This window comes from Podarcis raffonei, chromosome 18, assembly GCF_027172205.1.
Source record: "Podarcis raffonei isolate rPodRaf1 chromosome 18, rPodRaf1.pri, whole genome shotgun sequence".
Taxonomy (NCBI): Eukaryota; Metazoa; Chordata; class Lepidosauria; order Squamata; family Lacertidae; genus Podarcis; species Podarcis raffonei.
In genome coordinates this window covers 9167019-9191062 of record NC_070619.1, presented here as the reverse complement: position 1 = coordinate 9191062, position 24044 = coordinate 9167019, and the positions used below count along the sequence as shown (strand labels likewise).

At 49.5% G+C, this 24044-nt stretch overlaps 1 protein-coding gene across 3 annotated transcripts in view; it reads left to right on the top strand.

Annotated features, from left to right (window-relative positions):
- The window catches only part of SBNO2 (strawberry notch homolog 2), a 113245-nt gene that overhangs the window by 84825 nt on the left and 4376 nt on the right, over positions 1–24044 (top strand). For all 3 annotated transcript variants that reach the window (XM_053372770.1, XM_053372769.1, XM_053372772.1), the window contains 15 exons: positions 1103–1185; positions 2926–3114; positions 3982–4157; positions 5729–5860; positions 6362–6497; positions 7459–7571; positions 9492–9563; positions 10782–10890; positions 13302–13376; positions 14924–15067; positions 17586–17680; positions 18878–18970; positions 20466–20597; positions 22417–22493; positions 23664–23854. In XM_053372770.1, the coding sequence (XP_053228745.1) occupies positions 1103–1185; positions 2926–3114; positions 3982–4157; positions 5729–5860; positions 6362–6497; positions 7459–7571; positions 9492–9563; positions 10782–10890; positions 13302–13376; positions 14924–15067; positions 17586–17680; positions 18878–18970; positions 20466–20597; positions 22417–22493; positions 23664–23854 (1817 nt within the window). The remainder of the gene's footprint in view (positions 1–1102; positions 1186–2925; positions 3115–3981; positions 4158–5728; positions 5861–6361; positions 6498–7458; positions 7572–9491; positions 9564–10781; positions 10891–13301; positions 13377–14923; positions 15068–17585; positions 17681–18877; positions 18971–20465; positions 20598–22416; positions 22494–23663; positions 23855–24044) is intronic.

The following is a 24044-nucleotide window of genomic DNA, read 5'->3' as shown; positions in this document are numbered from 1 at the left end:
GTCCTGCTGGCCACATGACCCAGAAGCTGTACGCCGGCTCCCTTGGCCAATAAAGCGAGATGAGCGCTGCAACCCCAGAGTCGGCCACAACTGGACCTAATGGTCAGGGGTCCCTTTACCTTTAAGTGTCAGGTGCTGTTGCAGTTGCTAGAGAGTAAGCAGGCAGGACTCCGACCTGTGTTTTACAGGCTTTATTTTGGTGTAGACTATTTACAGTGGAGAGCCTCAAGGCTCATGTCTGGCTCAGTCGCTAGCAGAATCCGGGAGTGGTCTTTTTTTGTACCTCCCCCAACATAAAAATTTCGTTACCCCGATCCGTTTCCGCCCCTCCCTGCGCCTCAGATTACTGCGCAGGATGGGTGGTAGGAAGGGCGTCCTTTCCCCCTCTCCGTCTTGCTCAGGAGCGGCATTAAGACTCTCACTAGCATCCTCTGGGACTTTCCTCCTCTCCAGAGGAGGAACTGCTTCGCAAGATTTTCAGAGGCTCCCTGTAACCCAACTGACCTTCTATTTCTCGCCTCTAAGCCGATGGCAGTTCCCTGACCGTAAGCAAAGGGCGGGTTCCAAAAAAATAAACAAATCAGATTTTTATTTGCAATCTGGTGTGCGGAAATTTCATGGCCCAAGCTGTTTTCTGTCAGCCACACTCACTGCCCGCCCCCAACCCCAATATCTCTCTTCCCTCTCTGCTCCCCAAAACCAGTATGACTCCTAAGCTCCTTATAACTACTGGGCACAACCCCCCCCCCTTCCAAAGGCAGCTTCTGATTTGCTCAGCAAACCTGCCACAATCCCTCCATTGCCCGGCCTTCGTATTAGAACTCCCGAACATTCTGTGACGTCACACCAGCTCAGCCAATGGGCTGTCAGAAGGAAGCCGAATGGCGGGATGCTTGTAGCATCACATCCAATCCCGAACAGGTTGTTTTTTTGGGGGGTTGTTTGGGTGTTTCTGTTTTGCTTCCGTGTTTCGTTCAGTTTCTGTGCCCTTCCCCTTTGGGTTTACCTCTTTTCTTTTTTAAATAAATAAATACAGTCAGCGACGGTTTGGCTCCTCCTGGCCGTTAAGAGTAAAATCTCTGCATCTCCCGACTCTTTTCAGAGGCGTCTTCCTCTCACTAATTAAGAAGCACTTTCCTTCAACCAAACGAAAAAGAGAGAGAGGAACTGGCATTAAGAGAAAACGTAAGACCCCGACCCCCGGCGCTCTCCCCTCCCCTCCTGAAACCTCATCCCCTCTCCCCCCCACACCCTCCTTGCGGTGCAGTCGCTGTCTGCCGCGCCCCCCCTCCCCATTTCTTCCCTTGCTTCCCTTCCCCCTCTCCCCATCGCCAGCCTCCACTCGTGGTCTTTCGCCACCCCATCTCCCTTTTCTTTCTATTTCTTTCTGTTTCTTTATTTCTACACTGGTACCTTGGTTCTCAAACTTAATCCGTTCCGGAAGTCCGTTCCAAAACCAAAGCGTTTCAAAACCAAGGCGCGCTTTCCCATAGAAAGGAACGCAAAACGGATTGATCCGTTCCAGACTTTTAAAAACAACCCCAAAAACAGCAATTTAACGTGAATTTTGCCTTCCAACGAGACCATCGATCCATAAAATGAAAGCAGTAATCAACGTACTGCGCTATAAAATAAATAAGACCATATTGTAGATGATGAAATTGAAAAAAAAAATTCTTCTTACCTGCACTGATGATACTCATTGTTTGGATTATCCATTTCCGCAGTCACACAATCAATCAATCAATCAGTAGCTGAACTAGGTTCCACGCAGTCACAGAAACAAATGAACCGAAAAAGCCTCAAAAACAAAAATGCAAAATAAAGAGCAAATACAAAAGCGCCAAACTTAATGCCTTCCGGAAGTCCGTTTGACTTCCAAAATGTTCGAAAACGGCTTCTGATTAGTGCAGGTGTCCCAGAAACAATAGCCAACAGCTCTGCTTCCAAAAAACGTTTGAAAACCGAAACAGTTCCGGGTTTTCGGCGTTTGGGAGCCAAGGCGTTTGAGAACCAAGGCACTACTGTATTTATCTTTTCTACTCCTTTGCAGCAGGGACTCCCAGGCATGTGTTTAATTGCCCTGGTGGTCGTGGACTTAGAATGTAGCCTCCTCCCTCCCTCCCTCCTCCACCTCCTAAATGGATTTATTTTATTCATTTTTTGGAATCAAGTTGGTTTCCATCCAGCACACACACACACACACACACACACACACACACAGGTCTTTGCCCTAGGTGTCTCTAAATGTGTGCAGAGGAAGGCAAACCAAAGCGATCAAGGGTCTGGAAGCCAAGCCTGATGAGGAGCGGTCGAAGGAGCTGGACATGTTTAGCCTGGGAAAGAGGAGGCCGAGAGGAGATAGGATAGCCACCTTCAGATATCCGAAGGACCGTCACGTGAAAGTGGGGAGCAAGCTTGCTTTCTGCAGCTCCAGGGGGCTGACGGACCCAAATGACGAGAGATTGTGACTCAGCTTCAGGAAGAACTTTCTGGCAGTAAAAGCCCAAGATGGGCCTCCCTCGGAAGGTGGCGGTCTCTGCTTCGCTGGAGGTTTTGAAAGAGAGTTCGGGTGGTCTCCTGCCACAGATTCTTTCAACTTTGATTGCTGTATTGCAGGGAGTTGAACTGCATTGCAGGGAGTTGGGGTACCTGCAATGTAACGTAGAATTTCAGAGCTGGAAGATACCACAAGGGTCATCTTCCAGGAGCCTACATGTAGAAAAGCAGGGTGAAAAGGCTTCAGTCCTGACATGCTAGATGTTTTCATGCGGGGATTATTTTGCATGGAGCTGTAGTGGGAACTGGGCTTTCCTTCCCCCTTTCCGATAGCCCCTTCCCTCCCTTCCGTCTGCCCCGAGGCTCCCCTCTCTCTCAGCGGCCTCCCCCACTCACTTTCCCGCCCTGCACCTCCTTTTATTCCAGGGAAGCAGAAGGGCCGTGGGGCCAAGTTCCCCAAAAGTTGCGACGTCACCAGCAGCAGCGTCATCAAGATCAGCTCCGACAGCAGCTCTGATTCCGAAGGAGGGATGGAGAGCGATTTCAACTCGTCCCCGGAGTCCCTGTTCGAAAACGACGACGTGATCTTCAACGGTTACGCTTGTGACGATCGGGGTGAGGGGTTGTTTGGGCTTTCTTACCGCCATTGTTAATTGCTGTCATCTTTAATCTCACCCAAAGGGACGCGGGTGGCGCTGTGCGTTAAACCACAGAGCCTAGGACTTGCCGATCAGAAGGTCGGCGGTTTGAATCCCTGCGACGGGGTGAGCTCCCGTTGCTCGGTCCCTGCTCCTGCCAACCTAGCAGTTTGAAAGCACTTCAAAGTGCAAGTAGATAAACGGGTACCGCTCTGGCGGGAAGGTCAATGGCGTTTCCGTGCGCTGCTCTGGTTCGCCAGAAGCGGCTTAGTCCTGCTGGCCACATGACCCGGAAGCTGTACGCCGGCTCCCTTGGCCAATAAAGCGAGATGAGCGCTGCAACCCCAGAGTCGGCCATGACTGGACCTAATAATAATAATAATCTCATTATTTGTACCCCGCCCATCTGACTGGGTTGCCCCCAGCCACTCTAAGCAGCTTCCAACATATAAGTAAAGGTAAAGGGACCCCTGACCATTAGGTCCAGTCGTGGCTGCATCCCCTTTCCTGGGTTGCTGTGCTGTGGGAACCTCCGCTTGAGGCTTCGTTTGGCTGCTGGCTGGGCTTTCTGTCTTTGGCCTGGAGGGGCTCAGAAGTCGAACCTACCTGTGTTTGGAAAATCCCTTATTTTGGCTGTTGGTCCCTTATTTTCAAATCTGTAAGTCCACAGCTATGCCCCCTTGTAAAAGGAAGCCCATGGTTTAACTCTGAGCTGCATGGAGAAATCCTTCCTTCCCCCCCCCCCCAATGCTGAATACTCCCAACAGTTTCACATCCTTGGGCGTCCCCACGAGTTCTACCACCAGGAGAGAGGGAGAAACAAACTTCTTCTCTCTCTGCGCAGGCAACACCTCTTTGCAAAACTCCCAGAAGGAGCTGTACGGCACTGTCATGCTGGAGAACGTCGAGAAGATGAAACAGGACCTCCTGGCCAAGGCGGAGGCGCTGGGCAAAGAACTACCTCTCAACACCTTGGACGAACTGATCGATCACTTTGGGGGCCCGGAGCATGTGGCAGAGGTGGGTGGCAGCAGGCCAACGACGACGATAATAATGATAAAGTTGGACCAGTCTCTTGCCTCGGTAATGGGCTGGATGAGAGCCAACAGAAATTCAGTCCAGATTAGACTGAGGCTCTGTTAGTGGGGACAAGGGTGGCGCTGTGGGTTAAAACACAGAGCCTAGGACTTGACGATCAGAAGGTCGGCGACGGGGTGAGCTCCCGTTGCTCAGTCCCTGCTCCTGCCAACCTAGCAGTTCGAAACACGTCAGAGTGCAAGTAGATCAATAGGTACCACTCCGGCAGGAAGGTAAACGGCGTTTCCGTGCGCTGCTCTGGTTCGCCAGAAGCGGCTTAGTCCTGCTGGCCACATGACCCGGAAGCTGTACGCCGGCTCCCTCGGCCAGTAAAATGAGATGAGCGCCGCAACCCCAGAGTCGGCCACGACTGGACCTAATGGTCAGGGGTCCCTTTACCTTTTACTGTTAGTGGGGGGTTCCCTAGACCAGATGGCTGGCTCTTGGTGGGGTCACACTTCCCCTGAAGGAGTAGGTTCGTAGCTTGGGGGTCCTCCTGGATCCTTTGCTGTCGCTCGAGGCTCAGGTGGCCTCAGTGGCCCGGAGCGCCTTCCATCAACTTCGGCTGGGGGCCCAGCTACGCCCCTGTCTGGACAGGGATAGCCTAACTCCTGTTGTCTGTGCTCTGGTAACCTCAAGGTTAGATTACTGCAGTGCGTTCTACGTAGGGCTGCCTCTGAAGACGGTTCGGAAACTTCAGCCAGTGCAGAATTCAGTGGCCAGGTCGCTCACCGGAGGGCAAGACGGTTTGAGCCTATTACACCGATCCCGGTCCGACTGCACTGGCTACCGATTAGTTTCCGGTTCCAATTCAAAGTGCTGGTTTTGACCTATAAAGCCTTAAATGGCTCAGGACCGCAGTACCTCAAGCATCGCCTCTTTCCATATGAACCTGCCTGGACCCCGAGATCATCTTCTGAGGCCCTCCTTCGCGTGCCTCCTCCTTGAGAGGTCCGGAGGGTGGCAACACAAGAACGGGGCCTTCCCTGCAGTGGCTCCCCATCTGTGGAACACTCTCCCTAGGAAAGATTACCTGGCGCCTTCATTATATACTTTTAGGCACCAGGAAAAAACGTTCCTTTTTAACCAGGCCTTTGGTTGATCTGAGCCGATTTACATCTCCCTAGGAAAGTTCACCTGGCGCCTTCATTATATACTTTTAGGCACCAGGAAAAAATGTTCCTTTTTAACCAGGCCTTTGGTTGATCTGAGCCGATTTACATCCCATGCCCTTTTAAAATGTGTTTTTTTTGGGGGGGGGGGCTATTGGGTTGTTGTTTTTGTCTTGATTATGTATTTTGTGGTTTTATGTCTTGATTTTGTGAACTGCCCTGAGACCGCCGGGTATAGGGTGGTATACAAATTCAATAAATAATAATGAGAGTAGTAATAATAATAATAATAATAATTAATAATAATAATAATAATAATAATAATAATAATAATAATAATAATAATAATAGTGGCCTCCCAGCTATAACAGCCTTTTCTTTTCTGTCCCCTCGCTCACACAGATGACCGGCCGCAAAGGGCGCCTGGTGCGGCGGCCAGATGGCTCCGTTGTCTTCGAGTCGCGAGCTGAGCAATGCCTTTCCATCGACCATGTGAACCTCAAGGAGAAGGAGCGTTTTATGAACGGAGACAAAGTGAGCGCCAGGCAGGGCTTGGAGGGGCAAGCAGGGTGCCAGGGTGGGTGGGGAGCGAGGGGAGTGGAGAGATGAGCCCAGAGGGCTAAGGCTGCAGTGGTCCCGCTCTGCTAACCCAGAAATAGTACCTCGGGTTAAGAACTTTGCTTCAGGATGAGAACAGAAATCGTGCTTCAGCGGTGCGGCGGCAGCAGGAGGCCCCATTAGCGAAAGTGGCGCTTCAGGTTAAGAACAGTTTCAAGTTAAGAATGGACCTCCAGAACGAATTAAGTACCGTATTTTTCACTCTATAACACGCACATAGTTTTTAGAGGAGGAAAATCCGTAGGCATGCCACCAGTAAGTATTCCCTCCATAGCACGCACAGACATTTCCCCTTACTTTTTAGGAGGAAAAAAGTGAGTGTTATGGTGCAAAAAATACGGTACTTAAACCGAGGTACCACTGTACTTATACTCACATCCCACCCACCCCTGCTTTCTCCCTCTCTCTGTCCCCCAGCTCATAGCAATAATATCCGAGGCCTCCAGCTCAGGGATTTCTCTCCAAGCGGACAGACGGGTAAAGAATCAGAAGAGGCGCGTCCACATGACGTTAGAGCTGCCTTGGAGCGCCGATCGAGCCATCCAGCAGTTTGGTGAGCAGGAAGCACAGCACAGATGCCCAAGAAAGCTCGTCTCTCGTTTCAATGCTTCTCCAATCTGAAACAAGGGCTGGCGGTGGTTTTGTGCAGTGCCAAAGTGACCTCCTTAGGGTGCAAGCCTGGGCAGCGTGTCTGGAGGTCCTGAGCTGCCCAGACGACAAGACCCCCCTCTCAACCTCGCTGATGGGGTCCAAAGGAAAGCAGAGCAAGACATTTGGCACCAGCTTGGCAGCTGGAGTTGCCGGAAGGAGTTGTACAAGGTGCCATCCGACCGCCGTAGGGACTCTGCTCCAGATTTGTGAAGGGTTTACTCCAGAGCCTTTTCTTCTCGCGTAGATATCGCGCAAGGCAGCGGAGGTTTAGGATCAGAGCTTTCCTTCTCCTAGATGTGCTCCCTAGGTGGGCGAGCCCCGCCTGCCCCTCACTCCTGCTGCTAAAACATTTGCAGATAGGATCTTAATGGAAAGCTCATCTCTTAATCCTCTAACAATGGAACAAAGGTACCCTGCGTTCAGCAGGAAAAGAAATTATTCCTTCAAAAATCACTTGATTATGTAGGAAATACAGTGGTACCTTGGTTCTCGAACGGCTTGGCTCCCAAACAAATCGGCTCCCGAACACCTCAAAGCGTTCCGGTTTGCGGACGTTTTTTGGAAGCCGAACATCTCCTGCGGCTTCTGATTGAGTGCAGCCAATCGGAAGCCGCGCCTTGGTTTTTGAATGGTTTTGGGAGTTGGAACGGATTTTGAGAACCAAGGTACCACTCTAGTGGATAGAGCTCAGATTCCCCACTTGGCCAGGAAGCCCACTGTATGTTTGGGACCACAGCCTCTGCCTTCTCCGGCTGCGTCCCCAAACCAACTGGGTCGGCCCGGGTGTTACATCGCTGGCTGCCCCACCCCTCGCTGTAGGGGGCGTTGAGAGCTAACCTTCCCTGTTTGGGGTTTCCTTCCAGGTCGGACGCACCGCTCCAACCAGGTTTCTGCTCCGGAATACATCTTCCTCATCTCCGAACTGGCCGGCGAAAGACGGTTCGCTTCCATTGTGGCCAAACGCCTGGAGAGCCTTGTAAGTCTTGGTTTGCCCCTTCCGCGGAAGGGTTCCTGGGGCCGTTTGAACTTTCCCCTTTTCTTGCGAGGAATCCTATTCGGAATAAGGGAATTTCCCTTAAAAAAGGGAAACGTTGACAGCTATGACCTGGAGTGATGTGCCCTTCGTCGCTGTGCTTGTGGAGATCTGGGAAACATTCGACGGGCTGCTCTGGGAAACAAGATGGGCCCTTTGGACGTGTTAACGGAGAAATCCGAGGGCTCCCTTGGACAAAAAAGCAAGGACACCAGCCAGGAATACCAGAGCAAAACAGCAGCCAGTAGGCTTTATTGAAGACTGTCACGACAGGACTCCCACCTGCCACCAGGTGAAACAAAATGGAAGCCCAGTACAAAAGAAGACCCCAACTTTTATTAGTTACTAATCCCCCAAACTACATCACGACTACATCATGTCGACATCATTGACACATCACAAAAAGGAGGGGTTGAGGGAGGGGTTGTGGTGGTAACCTGAGTGTCCTGTCACCTGGCTGGTTCCTCCTTTCCCCCTCCCCATGAGTCATTTCCAGAGGACAAAGGGGATCTTCCCCCAGAGGGAAGATCTGATCATTGTCCTTTGTTCCAGTCCATGTTGAATCCACTCCCATATGCAAGTCCTTTGTGACCTTGATGGTCTTCTGTCTAGGACCATCAGGGTTGGCATAGCAACTGGGCAGGGCTCCTGTGGATGTGCTGGGATGCTCACGGATTATGGCTGCCCTGTATCAAACCTTTCCCATTTTGTAGTCCTTCCTTCATGGAGTAAAATAAAAGTGGGACGGTGCAGATCCGATGTATGGTTGATTTTCTATGAATTTATAACAGAAGCGTAGCGTATGTCGTGTGTGAGTCGAGTTTGTACAAACTGAATGATGGGGGGGGGGGTTTCCTGCGACACTTTCTTGAATGGGAAATTTACATTTCCTGCCCCACCCTCTTTTATCTCTGGCTGTAATGCGGCCCTTGGAAGGGAACACGGCCCTTGTGGTTAAGAGAATTACCCACTTTGGGAGGTATCCCAGTTCAGGTCCTCTCTCAGTACTGCCTTAGGTGGACCGACATGGGCTGACTCAGTATAAGGCAACTTCCTGTGTTCCTACGACATCTTCATTGGCTCCCAGTACGTTTCCGAGCACAGTTCAAAGTGTTGGGGCTGACCTTGAAAGCCTTAAACGGTCTTCGTCCAGTAGACCTGAAGGAGCATCTCCACCCCCATCGTTCTGCCCAGACACTGGGGTCCAGCTCCGAGGGCCTTCTGGCGGTTCCCTCCCTGGGAGAAGTGAAGCTACAGGGAACCAGGCAGAGGGCCTTCTCGGTGGTGGCACCCACCCTGTAAAGCACCCTCCCATCAGATGTCAAAGAGAACAACAACTACCAAACTTTTAGAAGACATCTGAAGGCAGCCCTGTTTAGGGAAGCTTTTAATGTTTAACAGACTATTGTATTTTAATATTCTGTTGAAAGCCACCCAGAGTGGCTGGGGAAACCCAGCCAGAAGGGCGAGGTATAAATAATAAATTATTATTATTATTATTATTATTATTATTATTATTATTATCATCATCATCATCATCATCATCATCATCATCATCATCTTAGTCACAAATTCACTGAAGCAACCTCATGTTGCCCTGGCCTCTTCCCTTTTCTGCACTGCTGGGTGTGTGTGTTGGGGGATAATTCTGAACCTACTTTCTAAGACCGCCGTGAAAGTTAACAGAGAAAACGTAAAGGGCCAGATCCTGGGTTTAAGGGGACCCTGGTGGGCATACCTGGCAGCGGTTGGCAGCAGCAGCACTCCAGATCTGTGCAAGAAGGTGGGACTGCCAGGCTAGGCTACTGCAAACATATTCAACGTCTTTCCTTTCCTTTTCTCTCTCTCTTCCCTTCTCAATAGGGTGCCTTAACTCACGGAGACAGGAGAGCGACCGAATCGAGAGACCTCAGCAAATACAACTTTGAGAATAAGGTGAGGGGCAAGTCGAGAAAGAAGTGAAAAATTGGGGGGGCCGCTGGTCCAAGAGAATCTCTCATGCCACCATAAAGCAGCCTTCGCCAACCTAGAAGCTCTCTCAGATGTTTTCGCCAATGGCTGCCGTCAGCTGCACTGCAGAGGGTTGGGCTAGACGATTCTCTGCTTTTTGGGTTCTACATCTCGAAGTCACCATGTTGGCAGAGGCTCCCTTTAAAGGCTATGGGAGGAATTTTACATGACACCGTTACAGGGGGAACGTGCGTTTAACCTAACCCAGATGCCTTGAAAGTTGAGCCAACTTTAACCTGTTTTAGCATTTTAGCTCATGTGTGTTTTAAAGCATGGCTGTGTGGTTTCTCTACATTTCATTGTTTTATCTTTTCCTAAACCGCTTTGCAGTTTGTTTGTTTTTCAAATTTACAAAAAGAATGAAATAGTAAATAACCAACCTCCTAGAAGTTATCAGCAGGCGACAACAGCCACACCCCAGGAAGCAGCTTTTAACGGCTGACTAAAATGAGTACAGTGGTACTTGGTTCTCAAAATTAATCCTTTCCGGAAGTCCTTTACAAAACCAAAGCGTTCCAAAACCAAGGCGTGCTTCCCCATAGAAAGTGATGCAAAATGGATTAATCTGTTCCAGACTTTTAAAAACAAACCCTATAACAGCAATTGAACATGAATTTTGCTATCTAACGAGACTATTGATCCATAAAATGAAAGCAATAAACAATGGACTGCAGTCACACAATAAATCTATCAGTAGCTGAACTGGGTTCCGCGCAGTCACAAAAACAAAACGAAAAAGACCTGCAAAAGGAAAAAATGGAAAATAAATAGCAAAAACAGGCAGACCTCAGCGCAACATTCTAAAGGGATGTGTGGCACTCAAAATGGAAGCATAACGCTCAAAACGGAGCATGTTCGGCTTCCGAAAAAAGTTCGCAAACCGGAACACTTCCGGGTTTGCTGCGTTTGGGTTCCAAGTTGTTTGAGTACCAAGGCGTTTGAGAACCAAGGCACCACTGTACTAAACAGAGCAATGCTACATATGAACGATCAAATAGCGCACAATGGAATTACAGTTTTCCTTGGGGCAGAATCTTGATTTGCTGGGCTGCAAAGCGTTTCATTGATTTATTTTGATGGGGCAACGGGGGGTGGGTTTGCACCCCGACGCCTGACCCTTTCCGCCCTCCTTCCCCTCCCCAGTACGGGTCCCGAGCCCTCGTCAAGGTCCTTCACACCATCAACAACCAGACGGAGAACAAAGTCCCCGTGCCCAAGGGGTACCCGAGGGAAGACGCTGCTTTCTTCCACGGTAAGGAAGCTGGAGGCGAGAATGCAGGTTGGGCGGTGTTTGTTGGGGCACAAAGGGAAATGGTTCAGCTGGTGCGGTTAAGGGCGCGAGCCCCAAGTAGGGATGGTCTGCCTCTGCCTCTTCGAAACCCCTTCCTCCTGGGAGAGAGGAGCTGTCGTGGACTGGCTGGATGTAGAGGAATGCTGGGAGGAACCAGCTGGGGGACCCCCCCAAGGAAGAAGGTTCAGATCCCAGGGATTGGCCGTGGGACGATCATGAGTAATCAGAGGGAGAAGACCAGGAGGAGGAGTGTGGGAATGTTCATTGTGGTAGGGGAGGATATATTGTTTATTAATATCCTTCCTGGGACGCGGGTGGCGCTGTGGGTTAAACCACAGAGCCTAGGACTTGCCGATTAGAAGGTCGGCGGTTCAAATCCCCATAATGGGGTGAGCTCCCGTTGCTCGGCCCCTGCTCCTGCCCACCTAGCAGTTCGAAAGCATGTCAAAGTGCAAGTAGATCAATAGGTACCACTCTGGTGCAAAGGTAAACGGCGTTTCCGTGCGCTGCTCTGGTTCGCCGGAAGAGGCTTAGTCCTGCTGGCCACATGACCCGGAAGCTGTACACCGGCTCCCTCAGCCAATAAAGCGAGGTGAGCGCCAAAACCCCTGAGTCGGTCACGACTGGACCTAATGGTCAGGGGTCCCTTTACCTTTACCTTTAATATCCTTCCTAACTTGCGCTAGCAAGTTCCTTTGCTTATCAGAGTTTACATTCCCCTTTTTACATGCACAGCAGACAGCTGGCTGCAGGCTCCTGTGAGCCTCTCACTAATACACAATTCAGTCTGTCTCAGATTGAATTGTACGTTCCTGGTAAGTTCCCTTGAATCCCTCTTGAAAGAATAAAAATGCCACAAATCTTAGGTAAAGGGACCCCTGACCATTAGGTCCAGTCGTGGCCGACTCTGGGGTTGCGCGCTCATCTCGCTTTACTGGCCGAGGGAGCCAGCACACAGCTTCCGGGTCATGTGGCCAGCAGGACTAAGCCGCTTCTGGCGAACCAGAGCAGTGCACGGAAACGCCATTTACCTTCCCGCCAGAGCGGTACCTATTTATCTACTTGCACTTTGACTTGCTTACGAACTGCCAGTGCCGAAACGAGCACGCCACAATCTTACTCACAGTCAATAAAAGAAGTTTACTCGCAATCAGGCAGAGCACAATGTGATCCTTGAAGGCAGGCAGTTTCAAACATATACCAACAGGTCTATCCCATAAGGGAGATTTACCTAGTGACTGCAGGCTAGCAGGACGAAAGGAAGATGGGAAAGAGGAACGAGAGAGGTGGGCTGCGTGACTCGTCCTTTTGTTACCTGGACAGGTGAGGCCCCGCCCACCTTCCATCACATGCAAAAGGAAGGATGCTCTAGCCAGGAGGAACAAGGAAGTTTCGGCTGGCTGGACCAAACATCCCCTCACGTGTCTTCTCTAGCATTGCAAGGAATGCTATACTTGACTGCTCCCAGTGGATTACATCCCACAAGGATGTGTCATAAGCAGAAGAGGCGACAGGCCTTAGTGAGCGGGGAGAGTCGGTGGCAGAGAGCAGTCCAGAATCGGAGGCAGAAGCCAAGGCAGGAGAGGGGGGAGACCCAAGAGGCAGAGAGGAGTCAGGCTGGCGAAGAGTCCTGGGTGTTTCAGGCTCCCCTCTGGTCTCCCAGAACATGCAGAGGAGTGAAGAGGGCAGAGTGGAGAGAGACAAGACGACGGAGCCTCAGGTCGCTGGGGAAGCACCCAGCAGGAGGAGTTTTTGAGAGCGGTGGGAAGGCGGGGACTTGCCTCACTGGGCAAGACCTACTGGGAAGGGTTGCCGCAACCGCCAACACTGGGCTTTTTCATTTTTTTAAATTGTTTTTCTTGTTAAAATAATTCATCATTAATACACATATATTACAAATATACAAGCATACAAACATACATTTCATACAATCCTTAAAAGTGTTCAAACATACTTACACTCAATCCTACAGATAATTCCTTTTCCCTTCACCATCCACCACCCCTCACCCCACCTTTGTGTTAGACTTCCAATCTACTCAATTGCAATTTCTTTCCACTTCTATTACTTCCTTTCACACACCTTTAACCTAATTTCGTGCTCCTTTTTCTCCTTTTACACATTGTTATCCATCTTATTTAGTATTTCAGTATTTGAAACGGATCTTCTTTATTCTAATAGGAGTTCTGGTTTTTCGATACGGTTTTGCAAGGTGTTTAAAAGATACTGGGCTTTTTCATTTTTGTGACTTGGAACCAGTGGGTTTTTTGAAGGTGCAGTCGAGCAAGTGGTCTGCATTTGGGACTTCAGATTTATTTCCTTTTGCTTGCAAGCCAATAAGAGGGTTAACGCTGCTCTCTACTCCCCGCCAGAAATGAAGCTCAGTCTCCTCTCGGTCGGGATCGGCTGCAAAGAGATGCGGTACGGCTACGTGGCGGTGGAAAAAGGTAGGCTTCTGGCTGCGAGGGATTTCTCAGCTGTGGTTCCTGCGTTTGCGGGGGGTTAGACCAGATGACCCTTGGGGTCCCTTCCGACTCTAGGGACTCAGCTAAAACCCAGCATTTTAGATGCATTATAAAACTGTAACACCAGGTGGCGCTGTGGTCAAGCAGAGGTTACTCTGAAAGACAGAGCAAATGCGCGAAGCCCCCTACATTCACAGGCTAGGTTTCCTTATGAGGCGTTGCAGCGCACCGTCTCAAATCCGCTTCTTCTCTAGAAAAACAACCTTCCCCCTGCGGTTTATTGCCGCCACACACGAAGCCTTTTGTTCCGTCGTCTTCCCTTTGTGCTTGCATCTGAAAGTATATTGAACCCCGGTACGGAAGTGTGTTTTCCTTGGCCTCAGCCCCCAGAATTCCCTGATTGATGCCTGCTTTTTGCAAAGCGGGAGGCAGGTCCACCAAGCCCATTCTCCGAAGGGTTGTGTGTATGTGTGTGTGAGAGAAAGACGGCTTTTCGTTTCCCTTACCTTTCCCGCCCTCACCTGGCCACAGTGAGCCATGCGATGGTCACTTCCAGGCTTGACTACTGTAATTCACTCTACTCGGGGCTGCCCTTGAAGCTGTCCCAGAAACTCCAGCGGGGGCAGAATGCTGCAGCGAGGCTCCTCACGGGGTCTCTGCCATGGGAGCATATTCACCCAGTGCTTTTCCAGCTGCACTGGCTCCCGGTGGAGTACAGGGTCAGGTTTAAGGTGCTGGTTTTGACTTTTAAAGCCCTTCACGGCCTAGGACCCTCGTACCTACGGGACCGCTTCTCCTGATATGCCCCACAGAGGACCTTAAGGTCCGTAAATAGCAACACCCTAGAGGTCCCGGGCCCTAAGGAAGTTAGATTAGCTTCAACCAGAGCCAGGGCCTTCTCAACACTGGCCCCGGCCTGGTAGAATGCTCTGTCTCTTGAGACCAGGGCCCTGCGGGATCTGATTTCTTTCCGCAGGGCCTGTAAGACAGAGTTGTTCCGCCTGGCCTTTGGCTCAGAATCAGTTTGATTCCCTCCCCCTCTTTCTTTTTCCTTTCTCCTCCTATGAAGAATCATAGACTCATAGAGTTGGAAGAGACCACAAGGGCCATCGAGTCCAACCCCCTGCCAAGCAGGAAACACCACCAGAGCACTCCTGACATATGGTTGTCAAGCCTCTGCTTAAAGACCTCCAAAGAAGGAGACTCCACCACACTCCTTGGCAGCAAATTCCACTGTCAAACAGCTCTTACTGTCAGGAAGTTCTTCCTAATGTTTAGGTGGAATCTTCTTTCTTGTAGTTTGGATCCATTGCTCCGTGTCCGCTTCTCTGGAGCAGCAGAAAACAACTCCCTAATTGCTCCCTAATTGTTTTAATGTTGTATCTTAATCTTTTAAATTGTATTTTAATCAACTTGTTTTTATTATTGGTTGTTAGCCGCCCAAAGGGAGTCTTGGCTGGGGAGGGTGGGGTATTAATAATAATAATAATAATAATAATAATAATAATAATAATAATTTATTTCCATAGATTGCTCCATCAGCAAGTTCCTGAACCGCATCCTGGGTTTGGAAGTCCACAAGCAGAACCTCCTTTTCCAGTACTTCAGCGACACTTTCGACTACCTGATCGAGAGGGATAAGAAGGACGGCAAATACGACATGGGAATTCTGGGTAAGCACCCTCCAATTGAGGACACCCCCCCCCAATAAAACCCTATGCTCCATAACAGGACTCCTGAGGTCCCAGATCTCCCCACCCCAATTCAGGCTTTACCTCCGTCAGTTAAGCTCTGCTGGACTGGGTGAATGTCCTGTACAGTGGTACCTCGGGTTACAGACGCTTCAGGTTACAGACACTTCAGGTTACAGACGCTTCAGGTTACAGACGCTTCAGGTTACAGACGCCGCTAACCCAGAAATAGTACCTCAGATTCTGTTTGATAATGTGCGGTTTGCTATGCCTAATAAAGGATATTATTATTATTAGTAGTAGTAGTAGTAGTAGTACTTCAGGTTAAGAACTTTGCTTCAGGATGAGAACAGAAATCGTGCAGCGGCAGCGGGAGGCCCCATTAACTAAAGTGGTACCTCAGGTTAAGAACAGTTTCAGGTTAAGAACGGACCTCCGGAACGAATTAAGTTCTAAACCCGAGGTACCACTGTTTCTAGGTAAAAGGGACGCAGTTGGCACTGTGGTCTAAACCACTGAGCCTCTTGGGCTTGCTGATCAGAAGGTTGGCAGTTCGAATCCCCGCAATGACGGGGTGAGTTCCCGTTGCTCTGTCCCAGCTCTTGCCAACCTAGCAGTTCGAAAGCACGTCAAAGTGCAAGTAGATAAATAGGTACCGCTCCGGTGGGAAGGTAAACGGTGTTTCCATGCGCTTTGGTTTCCGTCATGCGCCAGAAGCGGTTTAGTCCTGCTGGCCACATGACCCGGAAAGCTGTCTGCGGACAAACACCGGCTCCCTCGGGCTGAAAGTGAGATGAGCGCTGCAACCCCATAGTCACCTTTGGCTGGACTTAACCGTCCAGGGGTCCTTTATCTTACCTTTATATATTATTTTATATATGTTGGAAGCCACACAGAGATGAGCGCCGCAACCCCATAGCCGCCTTTGGCTGGACTTAACCGTCCAGGGGTCCTTTATCTTACCTTTATATATTATTTTATATATGTTGGAAGCCACACAGAGATGAGCGCTGCAACCCCATAGTCACCTTTGGCCGGACTTAACCGTCCAGGGGTCCTTTATCTTACCTTTATATATTATTTTATATATGTTGGAAGCCACACAGAGATGAGCGCCGCAACCCCATAGCCGCCTTTGGCTGGACTTAACCGTCCAGGGGTCATTTATCTTACCTTTATATATTATTTTATATATGTTGGAAGCCACACAGAGATGAGCGCCGCAACCCCATAGCCGCCTTTGGCTGGACTTAACCGTCCAGGGGTCCTTTATCTTACCTTTATATATTATTTTATATATGTTGGAAGCCACACAGAGATGAGCGCCGCAACCCCGTAGCCGCCTTTGGCTGGACTTAACCGTCCAGGGGTCCTTTATCTTACCTTTATATATTATTTTATATATGTTGGAAGCCACACAGAGATGAGCGCCGCAACCCCATAGCCGCCTTTGGCTGGACTTAACCGTCCAGGGGTCCTTTATCTTACCTTTATATATTATTTTATATATGTTGGAAGCCACACAGAGATGAGCGCCGCAACCCCATAGCTGCCTTTGGCTGGACTTAACCGTCCAGGGGTCCTTTATCTTACCTTTATATATTATTTTATATATGTTGGAAGCCACACAGAGATGAGCGCCGCAACCCCATAGCCGCCTTTGGCTGGACTTAACCGTCCAGGGGTCCTTTACCTTTGCCTTGCCTGGAGTGCTATGATTGGGCAGAGGAAGCCAAGACATCCAGGAGGGGCGGCTCTGAAAGATTTCTTGCACACAAACAACCCCGGAGACCCAATTGCGGTCCTGTCTCTTTCCCGAAAGCTTGTAACAAATTTGCAGTATGCAGTGACCTCTTGCTGCTGTGGATTAAATTTCCACAGCCTTCTCCCACCCAGCCTGAGCCCTGAGGTCAGGTACAGTCATCTACTTGTGTTTTTTGTTGGCTGAATAATAATAATAATAATAATAATAATAATAATAATAATAATAATAATAATAATATTTATACCCCACCCATCTGGCTGCGTTTCCCCAGCTACTCTGGGCGGCTTACAACATATATAACAACACATAATAATATGGAGAAACGTTGAGTGTTATAAGGAAACCGGAAGAGTAAGGAGGATGAATTGTGGATATACAGCTGCCAATAGAACATTTTAAGTGCACTATACAAATGTGACACTAGATGGCGCTTGTGAGCTAATGACAAACTCAATATATTTTTCAAAACTGTTTTTAAGAAAAAAGCATTTTCGCTGTGTATTTTTTTAAAGATATGTGTAGATTGCACCTGTAATGACGAGAGGGGCAGTGTGCTTTGTGCAAAGGGTGAGGGAGGGGAGTCTTTCTCAGTTTCTACACAGCCATTTCCATCTGCTGGCAGGGGTGGCGGGCAGCGTTAGACGGTAAACTCTCCCCCTGGCGTGACATGGCAGGGGAGCGGGTTTTGTCCAGCGCAGGGCTTTCTAAACCTTCCCCTCTTTCTCTCCCCGCCAGACCTGGCCCCCGGCATCGACGAGATCTATGAAGAGAGCAAGGAGGTTTTCCTGACCCCAGGGCACCCGCAGGACGGGCAGGTGGTCTTCTACAAGGTAAGAATGCGGGAGAGAAAATTTCCATCTTCGTAAATCCTCCGGAAAAACAATCTCTCAGAGGACCTGTTGATGGCATTTTACCATTGTACTGTGGAGAGCGTATTAACTTATGGTCTGTGTGTGTGGTTTGGGAGCTGCACGGCCAGGGAAAAAACAATGCTGTCCAGGGTTGTAAAGACTGCGGAGAGAAGAATTGGGCGCACTCTTCCCACCTTAGATCAAATCTATGCTTCCAGGTGCCGTAAGAAAGTGGCAGAGATAGCGCAGGATAGTGCGCACCCCGGAAATGATCTCTTCCAGCTTCTGCCTTCTGGAAGAAGGTTCAGGGTTATAAAGGCCAGGACTAGCCGCCTGAGAAACAGTTTCTACGCAAATGCAATTCTGGTTCTAAACGCAGCATAAGGGGTCTCTGTAGTATAGCGTATTTTAAAATGGGGTTTTAGAGTTTTTAGGGGGTTTTGAATGTTTTATGTAGTTTTGTGGTAGTTTTATGTAGTTTTTATGTAGTTTTGTGGTAGTTTTATGTAGTTTTTATGTAGTTTTGTGGTAGTTTTATGTAGTTTTTCAATTTCATTGTTCTGCATGGGACAATGACAGTAAAGATATCGTATATCTTCCAAACTGCCTCTTCTCTCCCCCGCCCCCCCGGCCTCTCCTATTTTATCGTCACAAGCACCCTGCAAGTCAGGGTCACGCCCGGTCCTCTCTGGACAGGGAAGGGGTTCTGCAAAAAGTCTCGCCTGCCTTTTTGGCAGCAGGAAATCACACCGGGTGAGTCGGGGTTAAATCTGCATTAGCAAAAGCAGGATCTGCACAGGAGAGTAAGGCCCAGTGAGCACAGCGACTCATCCCTGGCCGCGGGAAGCCCTTTTTTATTTATTTCCCGGAGGCTTCACATCCTGCCTTCTCACAGAACAGATATGGCTGCGTCGGCAGAGCAGGAGACTCTTTGATCTCAGGGTTGCGGGTTCAAGCCCCACGTCGGGCAAAAGAATCCTGCGTTGCAGGGGGTGGAGCTAGATGACACCCACAGACCCTTTCCAGCTCTGCAATTCTAATAAATCAGGACCAGAGCTACCTTTGAGTCACTGAACTGAGCCTGGAGTTCGGGCAAAGGAGACTTGCCTTCTGCACCAGCTGCAAGACCCCTCCCTCCTTGTGCCCTTGTAATTCTTCCTTTCCTCCCCACGTTAGATCAGCGTCGACAGAGGCCTGAAGTGGGAAGAGGCCTACGAGAAATCCCTGCAACTCACAGGTCCTCAGGACGGCTTCTACCTGTCTTATAAGGTGAGGTTGCTTAAGGGCGAGAAGGGTGGAGATGTAACAGGAGTGTTTCCAGTCTCCCCTCCGCACAGCAGGCTAGCTTCTCGGCACCCTCTCTCGCTCACACCTCTGTTCAGGCGAGAGAGAGGCTTTTCCAGAATCTGGGGAAACATTTCCAGGCAGGAGATTCCTCTCTGGATGCTGAGCAAGGCGAATGAGGGGTGCAGCATGGAGAGAGGAGGGCCAGGATCTAGGCAGACAGGCTAGAGGAGGGTTGCATTAGGTCCTCCGCTCCCTGGTCCTGAATGGGGTGACTGTGCCCCTGAAGGACCAGGTGCACAGCCTGGTGGTCATTTTGGACTCCCAGCTGTCCATGGAGGCACAGGTCAATTCTGTGTCCAGGGCGGCTGTCCACCAGCTCCATCTGGTACGCAGGATGAGACTCTCCCTGCCCGCAGACTGTCTGGCCAGAGTGGTGCATGCTCTGGTTATCTCCCGCTTGGACTACTGCCATGCGCTCTACGTGGGGCTACCTTTGAAGGTGACTCGGAAACTACAACTAATCCAGAATGCGGCAGCTGGACTGGGAACTGGGAGCGACCGCTGAGACCATATAACCCCGGTCCTGAAAGGCCTACATTGGCTCCCAGTACGTTTCCGAGTACAATTCAAAGTGTCAGTGCTGACCTTGAAAGCCCTACAGGGAACCAGGCACAGGGCCTTTTCGGTAGTGGCACCCGCCCTGTGGAACTCCCTCCCACCAGATGTCAAAGAGAACAACAACTAGCAGACTTTTAGAAGACATCTGAAGGCAGCCCTGCTAAGGGAAGCTTTTAATCTGTGCCACTACTGCAGCCCTTGTTTTGTTAGTCCCGAAAATGAAAATGAGCGAGGTCCCAAACAAAGAAGAATGGCAGCTTAAAACTGATGGAATATGCACAGCTTGTGGACCTAACATATAGAATAAGAGAACAAGAAGAACATACGTTTAGATAAGATTGGAAAATGCTTATTGAATTTATGGGTGGTGAATTGTGTACACTTGAAAACGCTGGCAGCATTAAGATAAATTCGACAGGGTAAATAAGTTTTGATGGATGTAATAATAGAATACAGAATGGTTTATTTTATGTAAAATATGCAGGGATTTATGGCATGCAAAATGAACCCTGGACAGAGAAGGGAAGTTGTTTATGTTTTAAGGTTGTTTCAATGAGTATTCTAAAATATCAAACAGAAAATTTAATTAAACACACACACACACAGAGTGTAAGCCCACAGCCCACAGGCTTCCGACCTGATAGCCACGATACGAAAGGAAAGAGGGACTGAGGAGGGAGAAGGAAAGCAGAGCGAGTCGGGCGCTCGCTCCCAGCAGTGATTTCTTTATTATGGGCATGTGTGTGTCCTGGAGAGGGACTCCGGATCAGGCCGAAATATGGGGCGCGTCTGAATAAGAAGCCGTGCTTCCTGTCCAAACGTTGACCCCCCCCCCAACTTTCCCGCCTGCCTTTTGCAGATCAGAGGCCAGCAGTACACCTGCATCCTGGCTGAGCAGAGCAAAGGAAGATACTTCACCCTCTACAAGCCGAACATCCGCAAGAACAGCCAGCCGGAGACCTTGGAGAGTCTCCTCAAGAAGTACCGACGGGTGAGTCTGGCCCGAAGTCACTGCTGGGTGCTCCTCTCGGTGGGGAAAACATCTGGCTTGAGAGCAGGATGTGGGGGGAAAGGACCCAGTGTTCTTATCACACCGCAAGGCTGTTCTTTGTTGTTGTTTAGTCGTTTAGTCTTGTCCGCCTCTTCGTGACCCCCTGGACCAGAGCACGCCAGGCCCTCCTGTCTTCCACTGCCTCCCACAGTTTGGTCAGACTCATGCTGGTAGCTTCGACAACACTGTCCCACCATCTCGTCCTCCGTCGTCCCCTTCTCCTTGTGCCCTCCATCTTTCCCAGCATCAGGGTCTTTTCCAGGGAGTCTTCTCTTCTCATGAGGTGGCCAAAGTCTTGGAGCCTCAGCTTCAGGATCTGTCCTTCCAGTGAGCACTCAGGGCTGATTTCCTTCAGAATGGAGAGGTTTGATCTTCTTGCAGTCCATGGGACTCTCAAGAGTCTCCTCCAGCACCAGAATTCAAAAGCATCCATTCTTCGGCCATCAGCCTTCTTGATGGTCCAGCTCTCACTTCCATACATCACGACTGGGTCTTCTAGGCTGTTCTAGGCTGCATCAACAGAAGTTTAGGCTGTTCTAGGCTGCATCAGTAGAAGTTTAGTATCCCAGGAAAGGGATTGTCCCACTCTATTCTGCCTTGGTCAGACCACACCTGGAATACTGTGTCCAGTTCTGGGCACCACAATTTAAGAAGGATATCGAGAAGCTAGAGGATGATCTGGAAGCCAAGCCTGATGAGGAACGGTTGAAGGAGCTGGGTATGTTTATCCTGGAAAAGAGGAGACTGAGAGGAGATAGAATAGCCATTTTCAAATACAGCGGTATCTTGGGTCTCAAACGCCTTGGTACTCAAACAACCTGGAACCCAAACACTGCAAACCGGGAAGTAAGTGTTTTGGTTTGCGAACTTTTTTCAGAAGCTGAACATGCTCCGTTTTGAGTGTTACGCTTCTGATTTGAGTGTTATGCTGAGGTCGGTCTGTTTTCACTATTTGTTTTGTGGTTTTGTGTCTTTTTTTGTTTGGTTCTTGTGACTGTGTGGAACCCAGTTCAGCTACTGAACTGATTGTGTGACTGGAGTACACTGTTTATTGCTTTCATTTTATGGACTGATGGTCTCGTTGGATCAGGCTTCCTCAACCTCAGCCCTCCAGATGTTTTGAGACTACAATTCCCATCATCCTTGACCACTGGTTGTAGGCCAAAAACATCTGGAGGGCTGAGTTTGAGGAAGCCTGCGTTAGAGAGTAAAATTCATGTTCAGTTGCTGTTTTAGGGGTTGTTTTCAAAAGTCTGGAACGGATTAATCCATTTTGCATTACTTTCTATGAGAAAGAGCGCCTTGGTTTTGGAACGCTTTGGTTTTGGAACGGACTTCCAGAACGGATTAAGTTTGAGAACCAAGGTACCGCTGTATCTGAAAGGATGGAGTGAGGTTTTTTTCCCTTTTGCTCCAGAGGGCAGGGCCTGAACCAGCGGATTCAAATGACAAGAAAGGAGTTCCCGCCTTTATATTATTATTATTATTAATTAATTAATTAATTAAATTTGTTAAGTTGCTTTATCTTGCCCAGGGCAGCCCAAAGCAACTTAGAACCAGCTGAAACACCTTTCCGAGGGTGAGAGCTGTTCAACAGTGGAACCTTGCCTCTTCTTCGTGGCAGCTTTTTGGAACAGAATTTGGACATCTCTAGCTGCGGTCCCTGCATTGCACGGGGCTGGACTAGATGAACCTTGGGGTGCCTCCCATGCCCATGGCGCTGTCATTCACGGTCTCCCTCGCTTTGCTTTTCCCTCAGGTGTTGCCGGAAGAAGCCAAAGAGCACTGGGAGAGCAGCTACGCTTTTTCGTTGGAGCACTGCAACCACGCCGTGTGGTAAGACCCTTGGGGGGGATGCCTGCCCTTCGGATGAAATGGGGCACAGCCCCACAGACCTCGGCCAAGCCCCCACCTGCCTGCCCCACTTGCCTAGCTGCGAATCCTGCATCGTAGGGGGTTAGAGCCGGCGTCCCTTCCAAGTCTATGATTCTAGCGAGTCCAGAGCGTGGTTTTGCTGCCAGCTCCTTCTTGGCCTGGTTTGCACCTAATCATGCTAAACAAACCATGGTTATAGCTGAGGCACCTTGCGAACAATCCAATAATAATAATAATAATAATAATAATAATAATAATATCATCTAGACATCAGGTCCTATTGATCATGAGACGAGATCTTTTCTCTCTTTCATCTTTACTCATCCCATAAATCCTTGTTTCATAAATAAAGTCTCTGATCTCCAGAACCTGTAAGTGATCAAATAATAATAATAATGGTAATTTTATTATTGATATCCTGCCCATCAGGCTGAGTTTCCAAACAATATATGCTTACAGCATACAGTGGTACGTCAGGTTACATACGCTTCAGGTTACAGACTCTGCTAACCCAGAAATAGTGCTTCAGGTTAAGAACTTTGCTTCAGGATGAGAACAGAAATCGTGCTCCAGCAGCACAGCGGCAGCAGGAGCCCCATTAGCTAAAGTGGTGCTTCAGGTTAGGAACAGTTTCAGGTTAAGAACGGACCTCCGGAACGAATTAAGTACTTAACCCGAGGTACCACTGTATATAAAATCAAACATTGAAAACTTCCCTGTACAGGGCTGCCTTCAGATGTCTTCTAAAAGTTGTGCAGTTCTTTATCTCCTTGACATCTGTTGGGAGGGCGCCACCACCGAGAAGGCCCTCTGCCTGCTTCCCTGTAACCTCACTTCTCGCAGGGAGGGAACCGCCAGAAGGCCCTCAGAGCTGGACCTCAGTGTCTGGGCTGGACGATGGGGATGGAGATGCTCCTTCAGGGACACAGAGCCGTTTAGGGCTTTAAAAGTCAGCACCAACACTTTGAATCATGCTCGGAAACGTTGCTTTATTACGATGGCAGGCAAATTCCGCTGCGTGTTCTCTCCCAGGCCGTAATCCGACACTCCTTGCCGTTCCCCAATTTCCCATGTGAATGACTGACCCTCTTCTCTTCCTCCTCCCCGTCCTAAAAAATTAAAACCCTCCAGGAACCGGAACTGCAAGGTGGTTCAGGAAGGGAAAGAATGCCATCAGGGGACGCGTCTGCGTCATTACCACATGCTGTGCGGGGCGCTCCTGAGAGTCTGGAGCAGGATCGCCAGCGTCATGGCCGACATCACAAACACCAGCTACCTGCAGATCGTCCGCCTGAAGACCAAGGAAAAGAAGAAGCAAGTCGGTGAGGAAATGCTGGGGGTTTTGGTGTTTAGATCAGCGGTTTCCCCAACCTTTGCTGGGGGGGGATGCAACCCCCTCAGTCCCATCAACTCGAACCCTGCCCCTGTCGCCCAGCAAGCCTGCCATATATATATAAGCACTTATTCAAAGTTGCATTTTGCACGACCCGGCAAGGAAAGCGATAACGCAGC